The 24,534-nt window shown below is 38.4% G+C and overlaps 2 protein-coding genes across 3 annotated transcripts in view; both read right to left on the minus strand.

Moving 5' to 3' along the window:
• The window catches only part of rnf31 (ring finger protein 31), a 50,749-nt gene extending 39,502 nt beyond the window's left edge, over positions 1-11,247 (minus strand). The window contains exons 1-2 of the mRNA XM_042498254.2: positions 10,979-11,247; positions 2,340-2,538 (exon numbers count right to left, since the gene is read on the minus strand). Coding sequence (XP_042354188.2) covers positions 2,340-2,537 — 198 coding nt within the window. The 5' untranslated portion in view covers position 2,538; positions 10,979-11,247. The remainder of the gene's footprint in view (positions 1-2,339; positions 2,539-10,978) is intronic.
• A 1,099-nt stretch (positions 11,248-12,346) lies between these two features.
• Positions 12,347-24,534, minus strand: part of LOC121951913 (potassium voltage-gated channel subfamily B member 2-like) — a 39,487-nt gene continuing 27,299 nt past the window's right edge. For both annotated transcript variants that reach the window (XM_042498406.2, XM_088085227.1), the window contains exon 3: positions 12,347-20,395. In XM_042498406.2, coding sequence (XP_042354340.2) covers positions 18,374-20,395 — 2,022 coding nt within the window. In that variant the 3' untranslated portion in view covers positions 12,347-18,373. The remainder of the gene's footprint in view (positions 20,396-24,534) is intronic.

A 24,534-nucleotide genomic window follows, 5' to 3' on the forward strand; every position in this document is an offset into this window, starting at 1 on the left:
CTTTACACAGATCATATCGGCTATATCAGATCGGCCGATATTTGGCATTTTTTGAAATGATCGGGATCGGGCGTCATGTCATAAATCACCGATCCGATCAATGATGTCATGGTCGTGTTGAAATTTTTTTAATCTGTCTCATTTACTCCAAACTAGTTTCACAGCATCGACATGTTTATTTGTTTGTATCCGAGAGCTAATGATTCATGATTAAAAAAACTTCATTTTCGTCTTCGTGCCTCTTCCTGTTTTGAGTACTGTCGCTATGTGACGGACAATAAAGTTTCTTTGAATCTTCACGACAGCAACATCTTTGTTTGCGACACAAACAAAGATGTCGGAGGTGTGGAAGTTTTTCAAAGTGAGAGAAACAGACATAGCACAAGCTATCTGCAATATATGCAACGCTACAGTACCTCGCGGGGGAACATCGGCAAAAACTTTCAACACGACAAATTTAATCAGGCACTTGGAAAAGATACATCCGGAGGAGCATGTCGAGTTCAAGAAACGCAGCACGGAGAAAGAAAAAGAAAAGCAAACTCCGAAACGGATGCTAAAGCAAACAACTTTGGACAGTGCTGCTCGTCCGTATAGTCGGGACAGTGAGAAGGCAAGGGGTGGCACAAGGAGGCTGATGGAGTTTATTGTGCTGTCTGACCTGCCGTTTAATATTGTGGAGAACCCTGCATTTCAACGGCTGCTAACTTACTTTGATCCACGCTACCGCCTCCCAGGGCGCACGTATTGCGGTGAGACAGGTCTGAGTGAGGTACACCGGGATGTCCATTCACGTGTAGAGAGCCTTCTGATGGAAGGCAATCCTTCTATCAGTTTCACTACAGACATTTGGTCCTCGGACGTCAGCCCAATGTCACTACTGAGTTTAACGGCCCAGTGGATTGACTCAAACTTCAAACTCCGAACGTGATCGGATCGGTGATCGGTTATCGGTTTATTTACACTCACTGATCGGTGATCGGCGATCGGCCCAAAAATCGTGATCGTGTAAAGCCTAACTTTTATCAACGAAATATGATTAAAATATGGACGGAAGACACCCAATATCGGATCTATCATTATGGATTTATTGAACAAGGTCCCGTAAAAACACCCGAATTCCCAGGCTGGATACTGAGGCTTCTAAAAGAGCTACGATGCATCAGAGTCCTTTCTCTGAACGGCACAGCCGGCAGCTTTCACTGGCGATCTGACAAACGGTCCCAAAACTATTAATACTTTTCTAAATGATAAAAATTTCAGAGGGTTAAGAATCGATGTTTAGGATTTTTAAATCGATTCTGAATCGTTGAAAACGAGAACCAAGATTCTTATGTGAAAAGATTTTTCCCCCCACCCCTAATACTAAATGCTAAGTAGTTTTTTTTTTTTTTAATTGTGACAGACTGGGATGTGACAATGATCAGCAGCAACATTGATTCTTATACAGAATTATTTTTGTGCAGTGTCAAATACTCACAGTCATACTACTCTGCACACAAAATGTGCTTTTCAAAAACAGGCTATTAAAAAATTATTAAATTATATTATTTTTTACTTTTATTGAGTTGATTTTTTTTTTTTTTTTACAAATATCCTAACCCCTAATCTTAAATTTCAAATATGTGTTACTTTTCAGAATTAAATGCCAGGTTTTTGTCATGACACCACTGTGTTTTAGATGAATTTATATATACATATATACATATATACATATATATATATATATATCGATAGATAGATAGATAGATAGATAGATTTTTTTTTCAATATACTACATGAAAAGTAGATTTATTTTTGGATGACCACGAGAGTCTGAGATATGTCAATGATTTGCAGCAACACTGATTGTGACAGTGCACCTAGTGGAAATAACATGTATTTTCTCCCTAGACCAAATATGGTAAAAATGTCATCATCAGGTGGAAAATTGTAAAAATGAAAAATTCCAAGGCAAAAGCCCTGAATGAAACAATGCATGTTTTAATGCTGTGATGGCTGTGGGATCAAAAATTGCAGTTTAATTGGGTTTCAATGGAGCATTTTTTTTTTACCTTAACAGAAATTTTGTTTACACAGCAAACAAAATAGTCACACAGTACACAGCTCCTACTTATTGTAAGAGCTAAGCTGGGAATTCCAAGGTTAAACAAAGATACACAATCTTGTCAAAATATATGCCATATGCATAAACACAGCCAAAATTATCAAAAAATGAAGAATGACAAGTGCGTGAAATGTGCCAAACAGTCCCTACGGGTTAATCATAGGGTGCTACAAAACGGCTGTAAAACAAATAATTCATACATGTCATTTTATGTGCGCTTGTTCTCTCTTACCTCCTTCCTGTTGCTGCCAAAGCTGTTTTCTATGACCATGGTTTCTGCAGCGATGTGGCAGTATTTGGAGCAGGGTGGTAGGGGCAGATTAGCCATAGCCATCACCCCAACCCGCACCTCCACCACCCTGCCACCTGAGTACAGACACACCTCAGCCCGACTCCGCACCTCCTGCAGCTGCTCTGACAGAGACGGCATTCTACACACACACACACACACACACACACACACACACACACACACACACACACACACATAGAAAGAGTCAGTCTTTGGCATTCACATGCACTTGCAGATGAATGTACATTAAGATACATACAGAAACATTTTCAAAATGTGCATAAATGTGCTCTTGAGTGCGCATAGTCTGTCGTCACCTAAGAACACTTAAGAAAACATTTATGAATGTCATAATCTTGGTGAACACTGTGTATAACTAAAAACAAAATGAAAATAAAATTCAAATAAAACTTAAAATAAAACCAAACTGTTGGTTCAAAGATTAAATTTTCTCTTTAGATCAAATGAGGCCCAATATCCTGAACCCCCCACTTTATTGTGTCCACACACCGCAACACCTAAGGACAACTGTAGGTCTTAGCTCTAACCGTAACTATAGAGATAACAACGTGAGTATCCACACTGATGAACAGTAACGTTCTGTAACAGCGGCGCAGAGCTCGCACTACACACTCTATGAAAATATTTGTGATGAGCTGCTGCTGCACACTGCGAGGAGACTGAGGAGAAACAAACAAAACACTAGAAGGATATGAGTTCACCAAATTCTTCAAAGATGACAGGACTGACATCAAACACTCTATTACGAAAGCTGTCATCTTCTGAAGACAAGTGTCATTGATTCTTTGGTCTGAATCAGCATCAGTTAGCTGGCATTGTGTCAATGGTAAAAGAGGACATCGGTAAAGACAAATCCAACTTCAGAGACCCCATCAGTGCCAGAGAGCATTTGGCTGCATGTCTCAGGGAAAAATGATTTTTTCGTGTCATCTGCAACGCAATAATAGATCATATAGCTGTTAACAGCCGTGATTGAGTGAATCTACCATGTTAAAGGTTGTTCCTAAATCCTAAATGAAAGAAAGAAGCTGCAGTTAAGAAGCTGATATTGTAAGCACTCCTAAAACTTTATTTTGTTAAAAACAATCTATTTTGGAGCAATTTTATGAACAATAGAAATACTAACAGACCTCACATCCAACATAGATCCTAAAATCTAATTTGGACCACAACAAAACGTCTGTTTTTATGTTGAAAAATATGTATAAAACTGTGCACTATTTTACTGTTTGTTTTTCTTTCTGTTTTTATTCCTGTGAATTTAATCATCAATAATTAACTTGTTTCCCTGACTGTAGCAGATTGTGGCCAGTAGATGGAGCTGCTGACTGCTATCAGGAGATGAAGATGAAATAAAAAGTCCAAAGTGTTTGAAAAACATCACCTTAATATGATGATTTATAGGCAACACTTTTTTGAATTTTGATCCAAATCCTCTGAATTTAAAATGTCAATTTCAGGGACATTTTTCTTTACTTTCTAAAATAAAGTTTCAGGAGTGCTTACAATGTCAGCTTCTTTACTGCAGCTTCATTCTTTCATTTAGGATTTAGGAGCAACCCTTAACATGGTAGAAGCACTCAATCACGGCTGTTAACGGCTATATGCCCTATTATTTTTCCCTGTGAGATGCAGCCAAATGCTCTCTGGCACTGATGGGGTCTCTGAAGTTGGTTTTGTCTTCACTGATGTTCTCTTTCACCATCGCCAGACAGCTCTTGTAATAAAGTGTTTGATTGTTGCTGTCGTCTGTTAAGAATTTTGTGAACTTATATCCTTCTTGTTTTCTGTTTGTTTCTCCTCAGTCTCCTCCGCGTACAGCAGCAGCAGCTCATCACAACCATTTTCGTGGAGTGCGTAGCGTGAGCTCTGCGAACGTTATCATTAATCATTGTGGATCCACACATCGTTGTCATTATAGTTATGGTTACAGCTATAATGCTCATGGATAGTCCTTTAGTTTTGCAGGTAGTTGGTCATAAATAAAGCTGCACCTAACATTATTTTTTTTAATCGATCAATTGATCAATTTTTTTTTTAATTGATCTAACTATTATTTTTTATTACTTGATTAATATAACAACAAATTTACCAAAAATAACATTTTAAACTTGTCATACACTGCAGGGCATTATTCCCCAACAAAATAGCCCAGTCTTAACTGGTAATCTGTGTTTTACAGTCTGATATGAAGTCTCTCCAAAATAAAATTAATGCAAGAGCTTGTTCCACTCAAATAAAAGGAATGTAGTGCAATCTACATTTAGCAATCCAACAGCAAAATAAATAAAACAATGTAAAATTCAAGTCACTTTTAGGAGGAGTAACAAAACAGTTACTCTTTATTACATTAACAAACCTCAAATCTAGCAGCCCAACAAAACATCTTACAGTAAAATTAGTGCAATTTGAATAACAGTATAACTTTTCTCTAACATAAATAATTATAACCAGTACATTCTTTCTGCATCAGAATAGTCCAGCCTTAACTGGGCCTTCAGGCATATCACTGCCTGCTGATATAAGTGCTGTATTTTCATATTTATAAGCACTTATTTCACTTATTTATGAAGTTATACAAGCTACTGCACAGCTGACAACCCCATCCTGTAAATGTTTCAAAATAAAATGCATTGTATAAGCAACTGATGGCATTCTGTCCACAGAGACACAGTCAGAGGGTTTTTGTTTTGAAAGGGAAGCAACAAAGTTGAGGTAAAACAAACATCTTTGTATTTCCTCATCTCTGTGACAGAGAGAGACTTTAAACTGCAGTATAAAGTGGTAAAAAGCGACCTTGCATCCAGGAAGCTGGGGTCTGGAGAAGACTTGACAACTAAGGACAAGGAGACTCGAAATTGTGGCCTCAGATCGAAGCAGCACGCAAAAAAGGGAAGAAAGCTTTCTTTGTCGGAGCCAAAGCCTTAATTGATAGGAGAGAAGTGCGGGCATAGAAGGTATGCAGGTCGGTGTCATGCCGACAGTTAATTTAGTTAAGCTTTTGAAGCAAGGCAGCGCATGGCACAGCAGTATTTTGGTTGCGTTTTGGACAGGTAGGCCTACACATGTATATGTCTTTGTGATACATGTTTTTCCTTAGTTTTAAGGTGGAAAGTTTTTGTTAATTAATTCTTCATTTGAAGAAAAGTACTTTATCAGTGTGCTCAATCAATGTTTGGGGTATCAGAGATATATAAAAAAGAAAATCTTTTTTTTTTTTAATCTGTAAGAGACTTAAGGCTGATTTTTACTTTATACAAGAAACACATGCATTAAAATCTGACTATAATTTCTGGAAGAGTCAATGGGGTAATAAGATATGGATGTCATACGGAACCAAGGCATCCGCAGGTGTTGCAATTTTGAGAGGACAGTTTAGTGGTAATGTTTTGAAAAGCAGAGCACATGACTATGGAAGATGGCTAATTTTAGTGCTGGAAAAAAGGGACATTGTGTTCATCATGGGTAACATTTTTGCTACAAATAACAGTTCACAGAATAGAGCACTGTTTCGGGAGTTTGAAGAGGAGATATCCAGTTTAATAAATACATTTCCTAATGCAAAGCTAATTTTAGGAGATTGGAACTCCATAAAAGATCCTGTACTAGACTGTATTCCACCAAGACCTACAAGAGCCAACTGTACTGCTGAATTTGACAACCTATGCCTAAATCTGAACTGTTTTGACATATGGAGACATAGGAATCCAGACAAAATGCAATTCACTTGGTGCATAAAGATACGTCCAAATAGTCACGGATTGACTTCTGGCTAATATCTAGAGATCTAGAAAACCAAGTTCTGGATGTTAAAATAGAACCGTCAGTCCATACAGACCACAATTCAATTTATACATTAATAAACTTAAGTGATACAGTGCAAGGAAGAAAGCCCAGTTTTTGTTACTGGATAGTGAACAACATGCTCCTAAAAGAGGAACAGTTTCTGAACAGTGCCAGACTGATTATTAAGGGCTGTTGAACAAAGCTAAAAGTCTGAATTCCTATGGTGGGCAATAGGAATTATTAAGTGAAATATTGTATACGGAAATTGGCTATTCAGAGAGGTAAAGAAATTGCAGAAAATAAACGAATAAAAGAAGACAATATTATTACAGAAATTATTGCGATATATGGAAAGGAAAATAAGTGCAGTCAGGACAAGGATAATTTGAATATGCTGCACCTACAGTTAGACCTGATTTATGAAGAGAAGGCAAGAGGTGCCTTTGTTAGATCAAGGAGAAAATGGTTAGAAGAGGGACACAAAATACTTTTTTAATTTGGAAAAAAGAAATGCTGAAAAGTCCTCCTTGGTCAGATTGAATATTAATGGCCAGATTACAGAAGATCCCAATGAGATCAAGCATTTTGTTACAAAATTCTATGAGCGACAGTATAAAAAAAAACAGTGACAATGATGACATAGACTTTTTCTTATTAATTAGGCAAAATTCAAAATCTATATGACGAATGACATGACGAATCCAAAAAGATGTGTGATCAAAATATAACACTATAAGAAATTAAATTGTGCATATCGAAATTAAAATACAACAAATCCCAAAGTAATGATGGCTTAACCAGTGAATTCTTTAAAGCGTTTCAGGAGGACATCTCAGAATTTCTTTTAGGTGTCTTCAAGGAGGCAATCGAGTTTGGAAGGATGCCTGCAACCATGTCTCATGGTCTTATTTCCCTACTACCAAAGCCAGGAAAAGACCAATAACCTTCATAAATAATGGTGTTAAATTATTAGCTCTAATATTCACTCAAAGGTTGAAGCTATGCCTTGATACAATTATTGATGACTGTCAATCAGGTTTTATGAAAGGAAGGCATATATCTAATAACATTTGCCTAATTCTAAACTTAATTGGTGATAATGCCTTAATTTCTGATAATAGCTTCATTCTATTTGTGGACTTTTGTATGGCCTTTGATACGGTTGAGCATACCTTCCTGTTCAACACGCTGGATTTCTCTGGATTTGGTGGCTACTTTACTCGAGCTGTTCAGACTTAATATGAAGGTTGTAATAGTTCAGTTAAATTACCACATGGGGCCACACCCACATTCAGCATTGAAAGAGGGATTAAAAAAGGAGATCCAATTGCTCCCTTCTTGTTTTTGTTAATTATGAAAACAATGACATTGTATATTAAGAAAGATCATTTCAAAGGTATTGAATTGGATGGAACAGAGTTAAAATCCTGTCAACTGGCAGATGACACCAAAATCTTTTTACAGAATAAATGTGAAGTGAGAAAAGCCTTAGAATGTCTTAATGTCTTCTCCTCTGTAGCAGGTTTGAGAATTAATGTCAAGAAATGTGACCTCTTCCCTTTAAAAGACAAACCCGTGGATTCATCTGAGATATGTGAGATCCCTGTGAAAGATGTGTTATCATACCTGGGCATTAAAATTTGCAAAAATCAAGAAGAGAGCCACTTTAAATTTTGCTCCACTAATCGAGAAGATGGGTAAAAAATGCAATAGTTGGCTTTCAAGAGATCTGTCATTAAATGGTCAAGTTTTGTTGTCAAGAAGTGAGGGTTTATCACGGCTCATATATGGAGCCCTGGTGTTGGATGTTCCTCAAGCCTTAATTAAACAAATTGACTCTAAGATGCTTAATTTCATTAGGAGAAACAAACCTCACTACCTTAAAAAGGGTGTGCTATGTAAGCCGTACTCTCATGGTGGTCTTAATGCATTTGACTTTAACAGCTCAAACACTACCCTAAAGGTTAAATGGTTAAAAAATTATATGCTAGGTAAGAATAAAATATGGTATATTATTCCAATTCTGATCTGTAAAAGTGCTGGTGGTATTGATTTTTTGTTGAAATGTGATTTTGATATAAACAAAATTCCCATCCAGTTATCTAGTATTCATAAACAAGTATTTTTAGCAGGGATGATAGCTTTCAAACACAACTTCTCTTCCCACAAATGTTTAATTTGAAATAACAGATACATCAAAAACAAGAATAAATCCATATACTTTGATGGCTGGGTGAGGTATGGTATCTTGATGGTGACACAATTGCTGGACAAAGATGGATGTTTACTGTATTACACAGAATTTTTAAAAAAGTATGGAATTCCAGTCACTCCAAAGGAATATGCTGTTGTCTCTGATGAGATACCTTCTGGCATCCTGAGACTGGTCGAGGGATGCAACTCTTTAGATAAAGGCATTCAATTTACATCTGAACCAATGCTAGGAGGTCTAACCCTCACAGACAAGAAATGCAATTACTGTCATATCAGGAGTCTGTGTCAGGAAACATCAATTCCTTCTATTAAGGCTTTCTGGGAGGCAAAAGTTCAAAGTATCAACTGGAAATTAGTATGGAATATAAATACAAAATATTGTATCACCAACAAGATAGGAGAAGTTTCCTTTATAATTGTACAATTGATTTATCCAGTCAAAAAAGTACTCTCCAGATTCAGAGATACAGATGAAATGTGTGTATTTTGTAAATCTGAGCTCGAAACTGTGCTTCATTTGTTCTATGAATGTCCCTCGTGTCAAGCTGTTTTGGGTAGATATGGGAGGTTTGTAAGAAATCGACTGGGACTTGAATATAAAGGACATTGTCTGGTATGTTGACCACAGTGTTGGATGCAAAGAGACATTTTTGTTTAACCTCTTCATATTACTTGGGAAGTACCACATACATAAATCCAGATGGACTGAAAAAAAAACATGGTTTCAACAATTCAAACTGGAAAACGAACATTACATTGGGACATTGGCAGGACTTAAGAACCAAAAAGTACTTAAAGGACTATAAATATGTGAAGCCTTAAGAATTTTTGTATGATTTATGGATTCTTAGTTAGATACTTCTGTGTTGTTTTTGGTTCCCTGTGTTTCCTTTATGTTTATGTATAGACATTGTATAAAATGTTAATATATACAGTATATATATATATATATATATATATATATATATATATATATATATATATATATATATATATATATATATATATATATAGTGTATATGTAAATGGTTTTTGTCTTTGTTTTGTCATCGTTTTTATGTCTTGTTTGCTGTTTTCTGTTTGCTGTTAGTGTTAAAAAATAAATAAAAAATTTGACTAGGGTTGGGCTGATGGCGTCTTCTTTTGCAAACACCATCAGCACCAGTGCGTGGGTCTGCCGTGGCACAAATGTCACTTACTGGGTACCTCAGAAGCAGCATACAGCAGTCCTACAAGGCTACTGCCCTCCTCTATGCCAAATACCTGGACCAAGAAAGTACAGCTCTCCATTAAGCTTATAAAACATCAGGAGAACTTGTGATAGCAGACCATCTCATTGAAATGCCAAGTACAATGGTACAACGAGAGAAGACAGTAGCTTAGTTGAATTTTAGGGGTGGGGGAAAAAAATTGATTCACATAAGAATCTCGATTCTTTCCTGTATCTGCTGGTGTTTCCATTAGAAATTTGCACACATCTTCAGCGATATTTTAGAAATGTCCATAAAACACAATTGCGAGATGACCGCGTTACCAACTGAGTTATGTCACTTCTCCTCTGGTGATAACATTCCTAGGAACATGGTGATGGATGTTCAAAACATTAGCAGCTTTATTTCTATTGCAGCCACCGCACTAGCCATCAATATTTTCAATCCAAGGCCACGTAGACGTGTTATGGAGCCATAATGGAAAGACAAGCCCCTTATACATGGGAGTGGTCACATATGAGGGATCTCTGGGCGGTGATAGAAAACTTTTTTGCAGTAAGTGTTTGGATTTTTTCCCAAAATTGTTATGTTGCCATGAAGTTAGTTAATTATTTATTATTTAGTTATGAAGTTTGTTAATTAATTAATTTAATTAATTTTATATTCGCAGTTTCAATTTGCACAATTGAAGTTTAATGGAAACCTGCCAACTGATTGGGAGCCTGATTTTGTGGACCCACAGAATATTTGTTGTCTCTTTTATACCCAGATGAGCTTTAGTCTATAGCAGTGTTCTCAGAGCTGAAACAGAAATGTTCCCCCGTACACAGAACATTCCTGGCTGATCTCAGTGTCATCTAGAACATGTTTTATAGTTCATTGTCTGTGGAGCAGCTCCACACTTGTACCCTGCGACATCACAAGTTTTAACACTCTTGTTTTTGGATTTGAGAGAGATGTTCAATTCTATTTTTGGACTATCTTGGACCATAACAATAACGTATGCATTTTGAAAATGGGTGTAGGCCCCCTTTAAAACGAAAAGGCACATTTTTGTTCTTATATGCAGTTTTGTTATTTGATATTTCAGATGAATTTTGCCTCAGTCCACTCTGTGATGATGTGGCTTGTTACAGAAGTGACTGCAGTGAACGGGTACACGTCGAAACTGTGATGAAAGTGCTGCTGAAACAACGTGAACATGTAAGCTAGCTAAACAACTCCACATGTAGCCGACACACCGACACCCACAGACACCTGACACAGCTGTGCTCGGTGCCATGTTTGTGTGTTTCGGTGCTATCTGCGGTGTGACAGTGGTCGGTTAATGCTGGTGTCGTTGCTCACCTCTGGTCTGCAGGGACACAACGGTGAAACCCCGGTGCAGCTCTTCACGGTCCTCTGTGAGCACGCGGATTCATTCACACCGAGCAGCGGCGGCGCGAGACGCTCTCCTGGGTAACGTAACGGTAATGTCAGGTGGTCAGTGGTACAGCTGTAACGCATATGTGTACCGGTGATGTGAAGATGGACGAGACCAAAAAACGGTACTGAATACGGTCCAGTGTGTCATCCCCATGAACACACATAGGGCTCTCCCCTCGAGCGCGAGCCAAACATGGACGCAGCGTAGCTGACGTCACCCATTCTGAGCGTCCGTTTTATGGCAGTCATGTTTTTAAAAAAAATATAAATATTTGTTTTTTAAATGACATGTATTTTATCTGGATGATTAACCGGCAAAAACATGTATTTTGGCTCACAAATTTTGTATTCCTAACATAGTCAAAGAAGTTCATTTCAAAAATTTTGCATAAAATCTATCCAGAAAATTTTTGCTGATGATATTTTAATCCATTTATTCTTTCAGTGTAAAATAACAATGCATTTTAGTCTAATTTAAGTTCTCATCTTTTCAATATCTGCAATATCACTCTTTATTTTACCTTTTAAGATATATTCTGTTATTATGATGATACAAGTGATACAAAAATGTTTAGGTTAACAACCCTCTCTCCATCTTTTCTTGACTGATTTTAACTGAACACTTTCCTTTCTTGCTCTTACAAACAGCAAAAGAAGCAACAGATTTTAAGAACATTTTTTTATTCCAATTTATTTAACCTCTTGATGTGATATGAAGATGAATTCTTTGTGTTTGTTTGCTTTTGTTTCTGTCTGTGTCCATTTTTTTCAACTTCATTGATATTATTATAATTATTATTATTATTATTATTATTATGACCTCTTTTGACCTTTAAAGAATGTCAATCAGTGCTCTGGTGTATATTTGTGTGTGTGGGGGGGGCTTAACACTACATGTTCACTCATTCACACACACATTTACACAATGGTGGCCGAGGCTACCGTACAAGGTGCCACCTGCTACTCAGTAATCATTCAAACACACTCACACTCCGATGACGCAGCATCGGGAGCAATTTGCGGTTCAGTATCTTGCCTAAGGATACTGAGAGATACTGCTGATTGAACTGCTGACCTTCCGATTAGAGGACGACCCGCTCTACCTCTTAGCCACAGCCTGATATCTTCATCTGTTATGTCTGCTGGCCTACTTTAAATTAAAGACATATTATAATTTAATTTAATTTTATTATAGCTATTTTTTTTAGTTCCTCATTTATATATATAGTGCTACAGAAAAAATACACACACACACACACACACATTACACAAAACAGAAAAAAGAGTGGGTCACATGAACACATTTATTGTCTTGCATATTGGTAACTGAATCAAAGTCCCTATCATTCACTATCATTATGTTGACTTACAAATAATGAAACTGACTAAGCATCACACAGGCTACAGTTAAACAACAAAGTAGATGAGGGTGGAAGAGTGGAACATTAAAGAAACAATAAAGTAGGAGAGCAGGCAGGAGAGATTGAGAAGCAGGTTAACACAGCCTGGTTTGGATGATTGTACGTTTATCTAACTGTACAAAACCCAAATAATTACAAATACAATGGAGATTGTGTGACAGTTTTCAGATGACCGTGATGAGATGAGGTTGTGCACAGAGAGCCAAAGTAGTGTTCATATGGTCCCTGATGTGCAGCAGTGACAAACTACATTTGTAATACCACAGAGCCACATCTGTAGAACACAAAACAGGCAGAGCTGTAGTGTTCTGGAAGAAAGCATTCTTTCCAAAAAAGACAGAGGTAACCAGGGGTTACCCACTTGGGTAAACCCATGTGGGCAATTGGCATAGGGCCGTTATCAGACCAGTGAAAATCCCACACAGGGCCCATTTTAAGGCCAATTTGCTACCCACATGGGCCTCGCATACAGACGTTGGCTGTAGTATATAGTAATTCATGGCCATGTGGAATAATTCTGTTAGCGTATTTTCTGGTTATTTCTTATGGTTATATGAATGGACAAGGGACCGCATGGTATAGCATTTCTCAATTGTAGCTGCACTGTGCCTCACAATGTCAGGATATTCTGTCATCATAAGAAGGGGTTTTCAGTGAGATCACACTGTGACAAGCATTCATGTCTAATAAACATCCCTGACTTAGTATATTGGCTTCCAGAAACAGTGTGAATGTAATTAAAAATAAGCGCTCCTCAGCAGGCTTGGGCGGTATTACAGTATACCAGGGTATTTAAAAATCCCAAAGGTATCTTTTTCAATAGCATCAGAAATACAGCCACTCCTCTTTCTTTTGAACTCATTGCATGTAGTGTACAGCACGCACCGCCAGAACTCTATCTCTGGCCTCTACTGGTGGAACGTGCAGCTGAGCTGAAAGACACAGTGACACCTAGTGGTTGAGGGAGAAGTAACAGAACTGCAAACCACCGGCGGCCAGCAGGCAGAGAGAGACTGTGAGGAATAACGATATGTTTTTTACATCTAACTTGGTTAATTAAGGATTTATTTGGACTAAACCGGAGCTGGCCATTTTTGGAACCGTGGACTTAATAACTAGATTACTAGCAAGAGTTACTGAGACGGTTTCGATAAGTTTTATTTTATTTCTGTCAGGTTTGAATGAAGTGTGTTTTATTATGACTTTATGAGGCAATTAAGCCTAGTCAGTCTTCCGTGATTCAGAATAGGTTGAATTCAAAAGGCATACAGTTGTATTTCTTTTTCATAAGGAAAATAAGTGTAACAATATTAGCTTTCCAAATATTTTGTGGTGGTTTTAGCACCGCTCACTTATATCGTATACCCCAGTGAAATTTCAAACAGATATGAAGGTAGGAAATTACATATCACCCAAGCCTACTCCCAACACTCCACTTTCAAGATCTATAAAAAGGAGTCCATTACACACTGCATCTCTAAAGCTACTAAATGGAAGCTGATGTTGACTGGTTGTCACATGTCCCTATTGTGATCATTTCCCACATGCTGGGGTGCCAACTCTCTTTGGTGTGGTCAAATGTCACTGTGCATTGAGTACAGTGCCGCAGTTGAAATATACATTATGCAGTATTTCTGCAGCACCAAGTTGATTCAAGCTGAGGTCTACTTAACATAACTGAAGCCACTGCTTTCCACAAAAAGGTTCATTTCCTGAAAAAAATGACATTGTGGCACAGTGAGGTTCAAACTGTAGCTATGTTGCATGAAAACTAGACGACTGACTAGAGTTGATTAGAGAACACAAAGCTGTAATGAGAACCTGAGGATTTGCATATCAACATATCCACTAAACAGATAAATGAGAGATAACAAGAACATATATATAAACAAAAACAAAAAAATCTGGCCATATATTGTACAGGTTTTTTTCACCTTCTCATAAATAGTCTATTTATGAAAAGGCACCCACTTTTTTTTTAAATATACTGAGATGTTAACAACAACACACAGCTCTGTGTTCCTCTTATAAAAATGCAATGAGTTAGGTTTAACTGCAAACAAAAGTAGGACATCTTTATCTAGAAAGAGTATGTATCCTTAGGAACACAGTTAGAATTCATGTTTCACATTGTGACTGGTCCCATCACTATACAGTCACTCTGCACTGTGTGAGAGTATTTCACTGTGCACACAATAAAATGTGCGTTTGAACATGTCAGCATGCTTTCAAATGAATGCACAGCTGATCTAATACAATATATCCATTAAATAAGAATATACACAGTGTTAAAGAGGCATCACATCCTGTCATTCAAGTACCTTATGAATGCCTGTAGAGGGCGTACTTACACTACCTTTACAGTGCAATAAGCATCCATGCAAAACAAGACACACAGACACACTCCGTTATATCTTACCCGAGTCTTTGCATATGAACATGCTCGGGGAAGAGCAGTACCAGTTGTGTGTGGCGTCACTTGAGTTCAGGGGCCACCTCCTTCATGATAACACACCAAGTTAATTGCTTAGCTCTGGGAGCATGGCGACATCACTACAGCAATGTCTAACAAGTCAAGAAAAGCTCAGATGGGAACAAATCAGTGGTTCATGCAGATAATCTAAGCTAGTCATAACGCACCTGAAATTATGTTATTGAACAGGAGAACTACCTGCATGCAGAAACATTAAAGGGTTCAGTATGCTTGTCAGAAAGTTTTTTGTATAACAAAGTCTGAACAGTCACACTGGAAGGCAGGGGTACAGACTTCCTGCCTCCTTGATCTCTCTCAAAGAACTCCTCTGATTGTATAAATGGTGATAAAGACACTTTCAAATAACCTTGCCCCAAAAGCATTCATGGTGTTGCATTCATATGTTCATAAGAAATGTGAGAGAAGGAAGTGAATGCAGGGTTTGTAGTTAGAAAAAGTTAGCAAAATGGTTAGATGCAGCCTGCACCTTCAATCAAATCAGACTCTTCTGAAGCATAGTCAGGGACCAAACACATAAAGTGATGGGTCTGTAAACTGTGATGGATGTTTGTGTAATATATTTACAGTCTGTCTTTGTTTTTTTCCAAATAAGTTTAACAAATATATTGGTATGTTTCCAACCTGCCTGAAAGTTTGACTGATCATGTTTCTCGAACCTGTTACTCTTTTTTTCACTGATGTCACCTTGTTCCCAGAGCTCGTCTGTTAACTTGATCATGTTATTGTAAGTGATAGAAATGAAAGTCAAAACTGCAAAACCTAAGATGTAATAAACCAGAATCATTCTTTAATAAGACACTAGTCTCACAGAGACTAAAACAGATAGTGTGTTTGGGCAACCCAATGGCCAGAAGAACTGTCCTTGTAAGTTTCTGCAAACCATGAATATTTTACATTTGTAAATTATTATGTAGTAGATACACTGAAACTTTACACTTCAATGATGCTGCGGTTGACGTGGTTAGGTTTAGGCACAAAAATCACTTCGAGTAGGAAAATATTATGTTTTGACATAAAATACCCAGTTATGGAGCACAATGCAATGTCTGGGTTAAATAAAAAAACAAAAAAAAATGCTTGACCTGGCACTATCTGCATTGGAAAAGCAGTAACAGTTCACTACAAAAGACTCATGTTTGGTGCCTAAAGCAGACTGTGAGATTTTTGCAACCTTTTAAATTTGGGGCAGCTACACTCTGCAACATGGATCTTAGTAAGCTTGGGTACGACATCAAGTTTGATGTATGCAGACTATGCAATGACATCTCCTACTGAATCGCAAGCTACGACCTACGTTCATCGGCATCAGCACGCAAGAACAAATCATTGTCTACGTGCATCATCCATCTACACTGTAGTGGTAAGAGCAAAATGTAAACAAACATGAATCGAGCCCTAGCTATAGAGGCATTAATGTGTATCAGGAAAAGTCTAAAGAAGAGGAGGAGACTGTGGATGTTGTCATGGCTGCAGAAAAGAGGCCAACATGGCATGCTGATTTTGCAACAAGAGCTCAAAGTAAGTATTAGTATCTATTAGCATTTAGCATTCATTAGCAGTCTTGTGCCTTTCAGTAGGCTACATCATTTCATGTTGGATTTCTGATGGTTGGTTAGTAGACATAGGTCTCAACACAGTGCGATGGATGTCCCAAATCTTTGACATTTCTGTCTTTGATCACATGACTGTGACAATGGCCATCCTTGAACCTCTCTCACTGCGTGACATAGGACCTCGGTTTCAGAGCCACTACCAAAGATATCATGTTTCTTTCACAATAGTCATCTTTGGTCTGGGACAACCCAAAATGCACAGTGTATACTGGGCTTAGATAGCAGGAAGAAAAAGAGCAAACACTTGCAAAAACACAACAGGTGTTTGTTAGTCTCTAACAGCAGCCTAGGTGTCTCACCTAGGTGACATCTAGGAGACCAATTGACATATGAAATGTGCAAATGTAAAGTATTTGTGGTTAGCAGAAACATACACTTTTCCTCTGATGACTGGACTGGTCTGGGTGCTCTTCATCAAGTTCCTTAATTAAGTAAGGCCGCCTAAATACTGTTAAACAAGTGGCCAGTCAATGATTTAGTGAAGGATGGGAAAAGACGTTCACATTTCTCACCGTGATTTGAAAATTCTTTGGAATAGGTCAGGCAACATCGTCCTGTTATGACACATTCACAATAGAAATGCATGGCAGTGAAGGAGAAGCCCCTGAGCTGGGACGCAGGCAATGTGAAATGACCCACACATGAGCGATCAGTAAACTTGCCCACTGTCATTGTGCGCTTTCCTTTCTGTCTTCATACATCTGCTCATTTCACCTGTCTCCTTATGAGTATATAGTGCTGTTTACTAAAATCTTTTTTATTTGATTTTTTCATTTGAGGAGTGTGTTCAAACAATGGTCTAGCAGTGAGTACAATAGCCTTTGCATCCCTATTCTATTCCCTTTTCACCATCAAGAACCTGTTTAAGGTGTTATAGAAAAAGGAGAGAAAAAAATTTAAAACAAAAAAATAAACACATAAAACTCGGACACATATCAGAATACAGCAGATGCATATGTCCTCTTGGACTGCACAATGCCATTTGTGTCCAATCAAGTGATAAGAGTGGGGCTTTTTCTCCTGTGTCATGTGCTTGTGTTTGATCTTGGATACAATTACCATAACATAATACCTAGACTGGGAAGATGATGAGTGAGCAAGACCCATAATAGAGAATAAAGACTCATAATTGTTCTTTCAAGTCTTGTAAAAGATACATTTTGACAATTGTAAAAAAAATATTACTTCCTTCCACCTTCTGTCTCTCCTTGGTGTTATAAGTCCATTATAAGAAATAGGCCTAAAGAGCAAGCAATAGGAAACTGTCAGTTATACCTGTGGAGCTGAACACAAAAATTCTCTCAGGATAGTCATAAATATTCTCATTCACACAAGGCTTCATTTATGCTCATATTTGAGCCCTAAAAAAATCATCAGTTGTCATTGGTTTGCTCTGTAGCTTATCAGTATGGTCTACAAAGAATGAGTCAATGACACCAATAGGAGACAGTGTCTTTCGGATAGTTTTCAGACTCCAGGCATCTGCTTTTGACTTTTTCATGGTGATAAATCCATGTGACACCACTGCTGAGATGTCTGTTTCTGGACAGCAGTAATAGCCAAAACAAGAGAGGGTCCCAAAGTCTTATGGGCAATGACAAGTTTACTGCTCCAGAAAAACGGCAATAGCTGTTATCATAGTTTTGTTAGCACTGGTGTGTTTCCACTGTGTCCTTGTCAACAGGTGCGCAGCCAACACCAGGTACAGTAATACTGAAGTTGCCGTCATCCATCCCATCGACCTTTTCCTTAACCATCCCTTTCTGTGAACTTTTCTCTACTTGTGGGCTCACATGCTTGTTTCACAGGGAGGTGTCGCGCTTCTGTCCAGAGCAATGTGATTTTCTCGTTTCTCGCCACTCAGTTCTGCTCCCTCCCTCCCCTCTCCTTCTTCCTCTCCTTCCATAGTTACTAGCTCCTGGGTGCAGTTGAGCGGGCTGGCTTTTGACGACAGTGGGCTCGAATTGCTGCCTGAGCCGACAGCAGACCTTTCCATGTGATTCCTCCCCTGGTGGCTTAAGCCTGTGAGCTGCCCTTCACCTTCTAAGCTCCTGGCTGCTGAGCCCTCACCTCCCCCCTGGGAGTTGCTTGGACTGACAGATTGCTGGGCCAGCAACGGAGACAGCAATGCCAATGGAGACTTAGCTTCCTGGTTTATAGAGCCAGTAGAGGGAGAAAACCTGGAAACAATGTCGTCAGAAAGTAGTTGGGCAAGCTTGGCTGAGCCAGCAGAGGCTGGGGTTGCTACAGGTGTCATCACTGCCATAAGCACCTCATCCTGGGTTCCAATCAAGTCAACCTTGAGGGATCTTTTCTTATGAGGGCTACCATAATCTTGCATGGAGCTGCAGATGCTGTCATATTTCACCCCAAAGCTTTCCACACTATGTGGCCCCGAACCCCTATCTCCAGTCCCACTCCCTCTGGGGCTGGACACAAACTCATACAAACCCTCTTTAATGATGGCCATTGGCTGAATGCTGTCAGGGCCCTTGTTCACCTCCATAGTGCTGATCTGGCTTAGATCCAAGGGAGGGGGGATGCGCTGGTGCCTGACACCAGTTTGAATACCTCCAGCATTGGGGAGTAGAGAGCTTCTTTCTCCTCGTTCCTCTGAAAAATCACTGGTTACATTAGAGGACCTTCTGGCCATGCTTACTTCAGGTGAGGTTTGTCGGGCTTGAGCTGATGTCAGTGCTTTCATCTCCATCTGCCCCTCTAGAATTTTTTCCTGCTGCCCCTGGATGGTTGCAGTCTTGCTGTAGGTGTCTTCTAGTCGCTTTGCATTGAGGTTTTGAAGGGTAGTTTTGTTAGACAAAGGCTTGACTCGGTCAGGGGAGCCCAGCTGAGCCACCTCCTGGTAATGAGAATGTTGGGATCTGCCTGGGCTACCCACCTCTGCATTGGAGTAGTGTTTGTGGTAGCTCCAGCGGCTGGGGGACATGTGATTGTCCACAGGACACTTACTGTCCTCTCTCTTTTCCACCAACACATCTGTGAGCTCCATACTGCGTGCAAAAGCATCTTTTACGTTAATGGAAATAATGCTTCCACTCCGCTTTGCTCTTTCAAGAGCTTCCCTCCTCTTGATGGCCTTCTCCTGCCTCTTCTGCTCTCTGTAGAACTCAGAGAAGTTGTTCACAATGATTGGGATGGGAAGGGCAATGACCAACACACCTGCAATGCAGCAGAGCCCTCCTACAATCTTGCCCAGTAGGGTTTGTGGGTAGATGTCTCCGTAACCAACAGTGGTCATGGTAATGGTAGCCCACCAGAAGGAGGCAGGGATACTGGTGAATTTGGTGGCATCCTCGTCCTTCTCAGCAAAGAACACCAAGCTGGAAAAGATCATAATGCCCATGGCTAAGAAAAGGATCAGTAGACCCAATTCATTATAGCTCCTTCTCAAAGTAAAGCCTAAAGACTGGAGTCCTGTTGAGTGTCTTGCTAGCTTCAGGATCCTCAAGATCCTCATAATTCGGAAGATCTGGACTACACGGCGCACATTCTGGAACTGCATCACGTTCTTGTTTGACTCAGTTAGGCAGAGTGTCACATAGTAAGGCATGATAGCCAGCAGATCAATGATGTTCAGTGGGGCTTTGATGAAATTCCACTTGTTGGGTGCTGAGAGCAGGCGCAGTATGTACTCCATGGTGAACCAGGCGATGCAGACAGCTTCCACATGGGCTAGGCTGGGGTTGTCATTGAACTGACCAAATTCATCTACCACCTGGAGCTCTGGCAGGGTGTTTAGGGACAACGAGATGGTGGAAATGACAATGAACAGGATGGAGATCATAGCCAGGACCTGCAAGACAAAGACAAGATTGTGACTGTGTTAGCTTAAGGTATTTTTGGTTTCATGCATATATAGAGCTTGTCATCCTTGGTTAGAAAAAAATCAAGTTAGTCCTGTTATTGTTTTAGCCACCCTGGCTGCATAGCTCTAGTGACAGCAATGATGGCCGGTCTGTCCACCAGTTTGGTTCAGATTCAGCTGCTTAACATGCTTTATCATGTTCTGCAGAGGATTAGTCTCAATGACTTTGCATCAGTATTCGTCTAAAGTAAAATGTCATGGCAATTACTGAATGGTTGAGATAAAATTTGGTAGAAACATACCAAAGACCCAAAGAGTAAAATAAAAGCTAATGTCAAGGTGATCCCATAACTTCTCATCTCGTGCCACAATTGGAGTATCAATTAGCATGCTAACATGCTAGGTGTACAGTTACCATCTAAACATCAGCATATTAATTATGTTATGACAATAAGCCCAAACCTGCTGAGAAGAACTACAGCCTTTCAATCAGTGTTGCTGGATTTGAGTGACACTTAATAGCCCAGTGAGAGCCTCAAACACACCCTGTTTCCATGAAGTCCTCCAATTTGCCGCTGTGCTTTTCTTTTATCTTCATAAAGTAAACCCAAATGTGTGGTCTCTACAATATAAATAGTCTGCACCAAGTACCACACTTTGACGTAAAACCACCTACTCTAACAACACTGCTAACAACAATGCTAGCTCAGCTGTAGCCTTTACAGGTCCCATATTAGTAATTTTTAGGTTCATACTTGTATTTGGGTATTCTGCAAGAACGTGGTTTTGCTTTAATGGTCATAAAAAAACATTTTCTCATGCTGTTTGCCTAAATTTACCTTTATTCAACCTCTGTCTGAAATGCACTGCTTTAGCAGCTGTCTCTTTCAGCTTCCCCTACCCTAAAAGCCCAGTCGTCTCTGGTTTTTCAGTGTTTCTGGGTCTTAAACATCTGCACTTCTGGCATCTCTGCACCATAATTGCAGCCAGGAAATGGCTGTAATGGCAGCGCAGCAGTTTCTACCTTTGTATAGTATAGCTGTGACATCACAACTTCATGGGCATTCAGATAGCTTGTTTGTTGGCAAAGTCTCTAAATATGTGTTGGATTTATTTATGGATTAAGCATTTTCATACTTTCATGGTATTTATATAGCATCTATACACCTGCCTTAGAATAAAAAAGACATGAAAATCTGTCTTCTTACAAAATGGGACCTTTGAAATTTTTTGTGAAACATTAGCTCCATCAGATTGCAATACACACTATATATTTGTGTTATCAGTAACTTTATAACACAATAACAAAAACCTAAGAAATTATTCGATTTTTAACTGCATTTGTTTTATAGACATTTTATTTTCAAAAATTTAGTTAATAACCTTTTCGTCCAAGTTGTCAGGGGGCCTAAGTGCTTGTTTGATTTATGTATTATAAGTCATACACACTTTAAATAAAATAGCACTCAGAGTGATGGGCAGGGTTAATTATTGTCATGTTTTCCTGCAGGCCTGCAAGGCCAGGTGAGGTGCTGCAGTATGATGCTAATTCTGTTGCATTGTCTCCTGGGACTATGATGTGCATCATTCAGACAGGGACTTGTGACCTGGAATAATTGGTGCCCTCCCCAACGCAACCTTCATGGCTGCTTCCATGACACATTAATTAGCTAAAGACATTTTTTAAAACTGACAACAAAAATTAGACAGAAACTCAAAATCCCTGCTAGTAGCCCTGAATAGCTCCAGTTATCTTTACCCTCTGCTATACAGACATGTTGGACTCCATCAAAAAAACACAGTGACCATTTAACTCTTCTAAGGGCCTTCACAGTGTGGAAACAAAGTTTGTCCAGAGGGGAGCACTAGAGGAAAGGTAAGCAAAGGTCACATTTTGTCCGGTGCTCTTAAGAAGATTTATCTGTGAAAGCTGTGTCACGTTATGCGTAGTGACAGTCGCCCCCTAACCATCTTCTCCTCGTGACCTCTGATTACAAAACAGAATAAATGGAGTCTAATGAAGAGCCTGCTGGCTGCAACCCTTACACCCCACTGGCAGATTTTTCATAAAAACTATTTTCATTTGCTAAAGCTGCACTTGCTCTATCACTGACAGTTCAAAAGATTAAGTGTTTCATGCGAAATGCTTATATATCCAGTGGACCTGGATGTATAAATGCTGGAAGAACAGGGGGCATATTCACAAAACATCCTAAGGCTAAAAGTAGTTCTTAACTGGAGGTTTGAATAAACTCTCCTAACTTTAACACTCCAAAGTTTTTGGTCTAAGAGTAATTCACAAAGCCTCCTAATTCTGAGGCAGTGCGGGGGAATCCTACAGTTAAAAAAACAACAACAATTTGACAAGGATTGAGTCAGCTTTACCAGCAAACTGAATCAATCCAAAAACACAGGAGATAACAGTTTGCACTCTGTTACTTGGACATAGAGTTAACAGTGCTTATAATCTCACCTCTGACAGAATTAATCAAACTAAAAAATGTAAATTATTAAAAAAAACCCTAGTGATAACATCAGATTTTCTTGAATATAATGCAAGATTTTTAAATAAAACTAAATTAAAAACTAAAACTAGGTGACAAAAACATTTTAGTTAACTGAAATAAAAATTAGACTTTAGAAAAAAACAACTTTTTTAAACTTAAAAAAACTAAGTAATAAAAAAAGGATGCAGGAAATGTCTTTAGTTTCAGTCATTGTCAATTTGGTCAAATTTGTTAACACACATAAGGAGGCGTTGGAGCACAGAGAGACTTGGATGTCTACATGACTGGGCATCAACTGCCTACAGAACGTATTTTGTTAGTATTGCAATATCGATTTTGAACTTGTTAAATCTTGACTCTGACAAATACTCCCTGTATTATAATAAAAAATAAAAAAAACCTAAAACTAATACTGAAACTAATGGAAATTAAACCAGGACTTAACTTTTTTAAACAAATACAAATAAAATAAAATAAAAGCTGAATTAAATGTAAAAATGAAAATCAAGAAATAAAAAACTAATGAAATACACAAAACTAAAATAACTGTTTCATGGCCCTAGTTTTTTTGTTATCATACTCCTCAGTCTGAGAAAAGAGTCTTGTAATGTTTAATGCGTATGTGGAGGAGCTCTGTTTGAGAAAATGACCCTGATGATATTGTGGTGATGTCATCTGGGTTTTTTCACCTTGGGTACAGAGACTACACATGTAGTCTGTTACAAACTGGAGGTGTGGAGTTTGACGACTGAGAGAATTTACCAGGTGGTTATAATAAAAGATCATATAAAGCTGCATTTTAGGATTTATAGGAATCAGTATTTTTTTAATTAAATTGAAAAATCTTGTTTTTTGGTCTCTGTTGCATTATTAACCCTTTGAAATCTGAATAAATTGGCTTGGGTTTCTTTCAAAAACATGGGAAGAAGTTTTTGAGCAACGAAGAAAGAAATGACCCCAAACTTAGAAAGAAATTAGTAAAAAGTACAAGAAATTTACCCGAAAATTTGTGGGATAAAAAAAATAAGTAAATAAAAAAGAAAAACAAAACAAAGATAATAAATAAATATGACCTGGTAAAAGTGCATTAAAAATATAATTATTTTGTGACATTATTTTAAATATGTATTTATGGTAATTACAAATATAGTTTTTCCATAGCTTTTTTCTTTTTTCCTCAGACATTTTCCACTAGCTTTTTTTTTTTTTTTTACAAACAATTTTCAGGATTTCTCAATTAATTTATTGCAATTTGTGGAACATTTCTCACTGAGATGCTTATTGGCCTTTCCCCATGTTTTTGAAAGAAATAGGTCTTTAAAATACAATTTACAAATGTTGGTCTTTTCTATGAGGCTTCAGTATTTCCTTCTCCTGCTTTTTTGTGTGACAACAACTCAAACAGCCTTTTCCCCACAATGCACTAGCAGAATTGGTCAACAGGGCCAGCAGACATTCAAACATGAATATTTTACAAATCACTGAGTAAAATGTGAACATGGTGAGTTATAGTTTTTGCCTCTACATACATTTAACTTCACGGGTGATTTGTGAACCTTTGAGACAGTTTGCGCCCTCAGTCTCTGCTCAGTCCTGCTCCTGACTGATTTAATGCAACAG

The sequence above is a fragment of the Plectropomus leopardus genome, chromosome 12, assembly GCF_026936395.1.
Source record: "Plectropomus leopardus strain MGB_pleo_1.0 chromosome 12, ASM2693639v1, whole genome shotgun sequence".
Lineage (NCBI taxonomy): Eukaryota > Metazoa > Chordata > Actinopteri > Perciformes > Serranidae > Plectropomus > Plectropomus leopardus.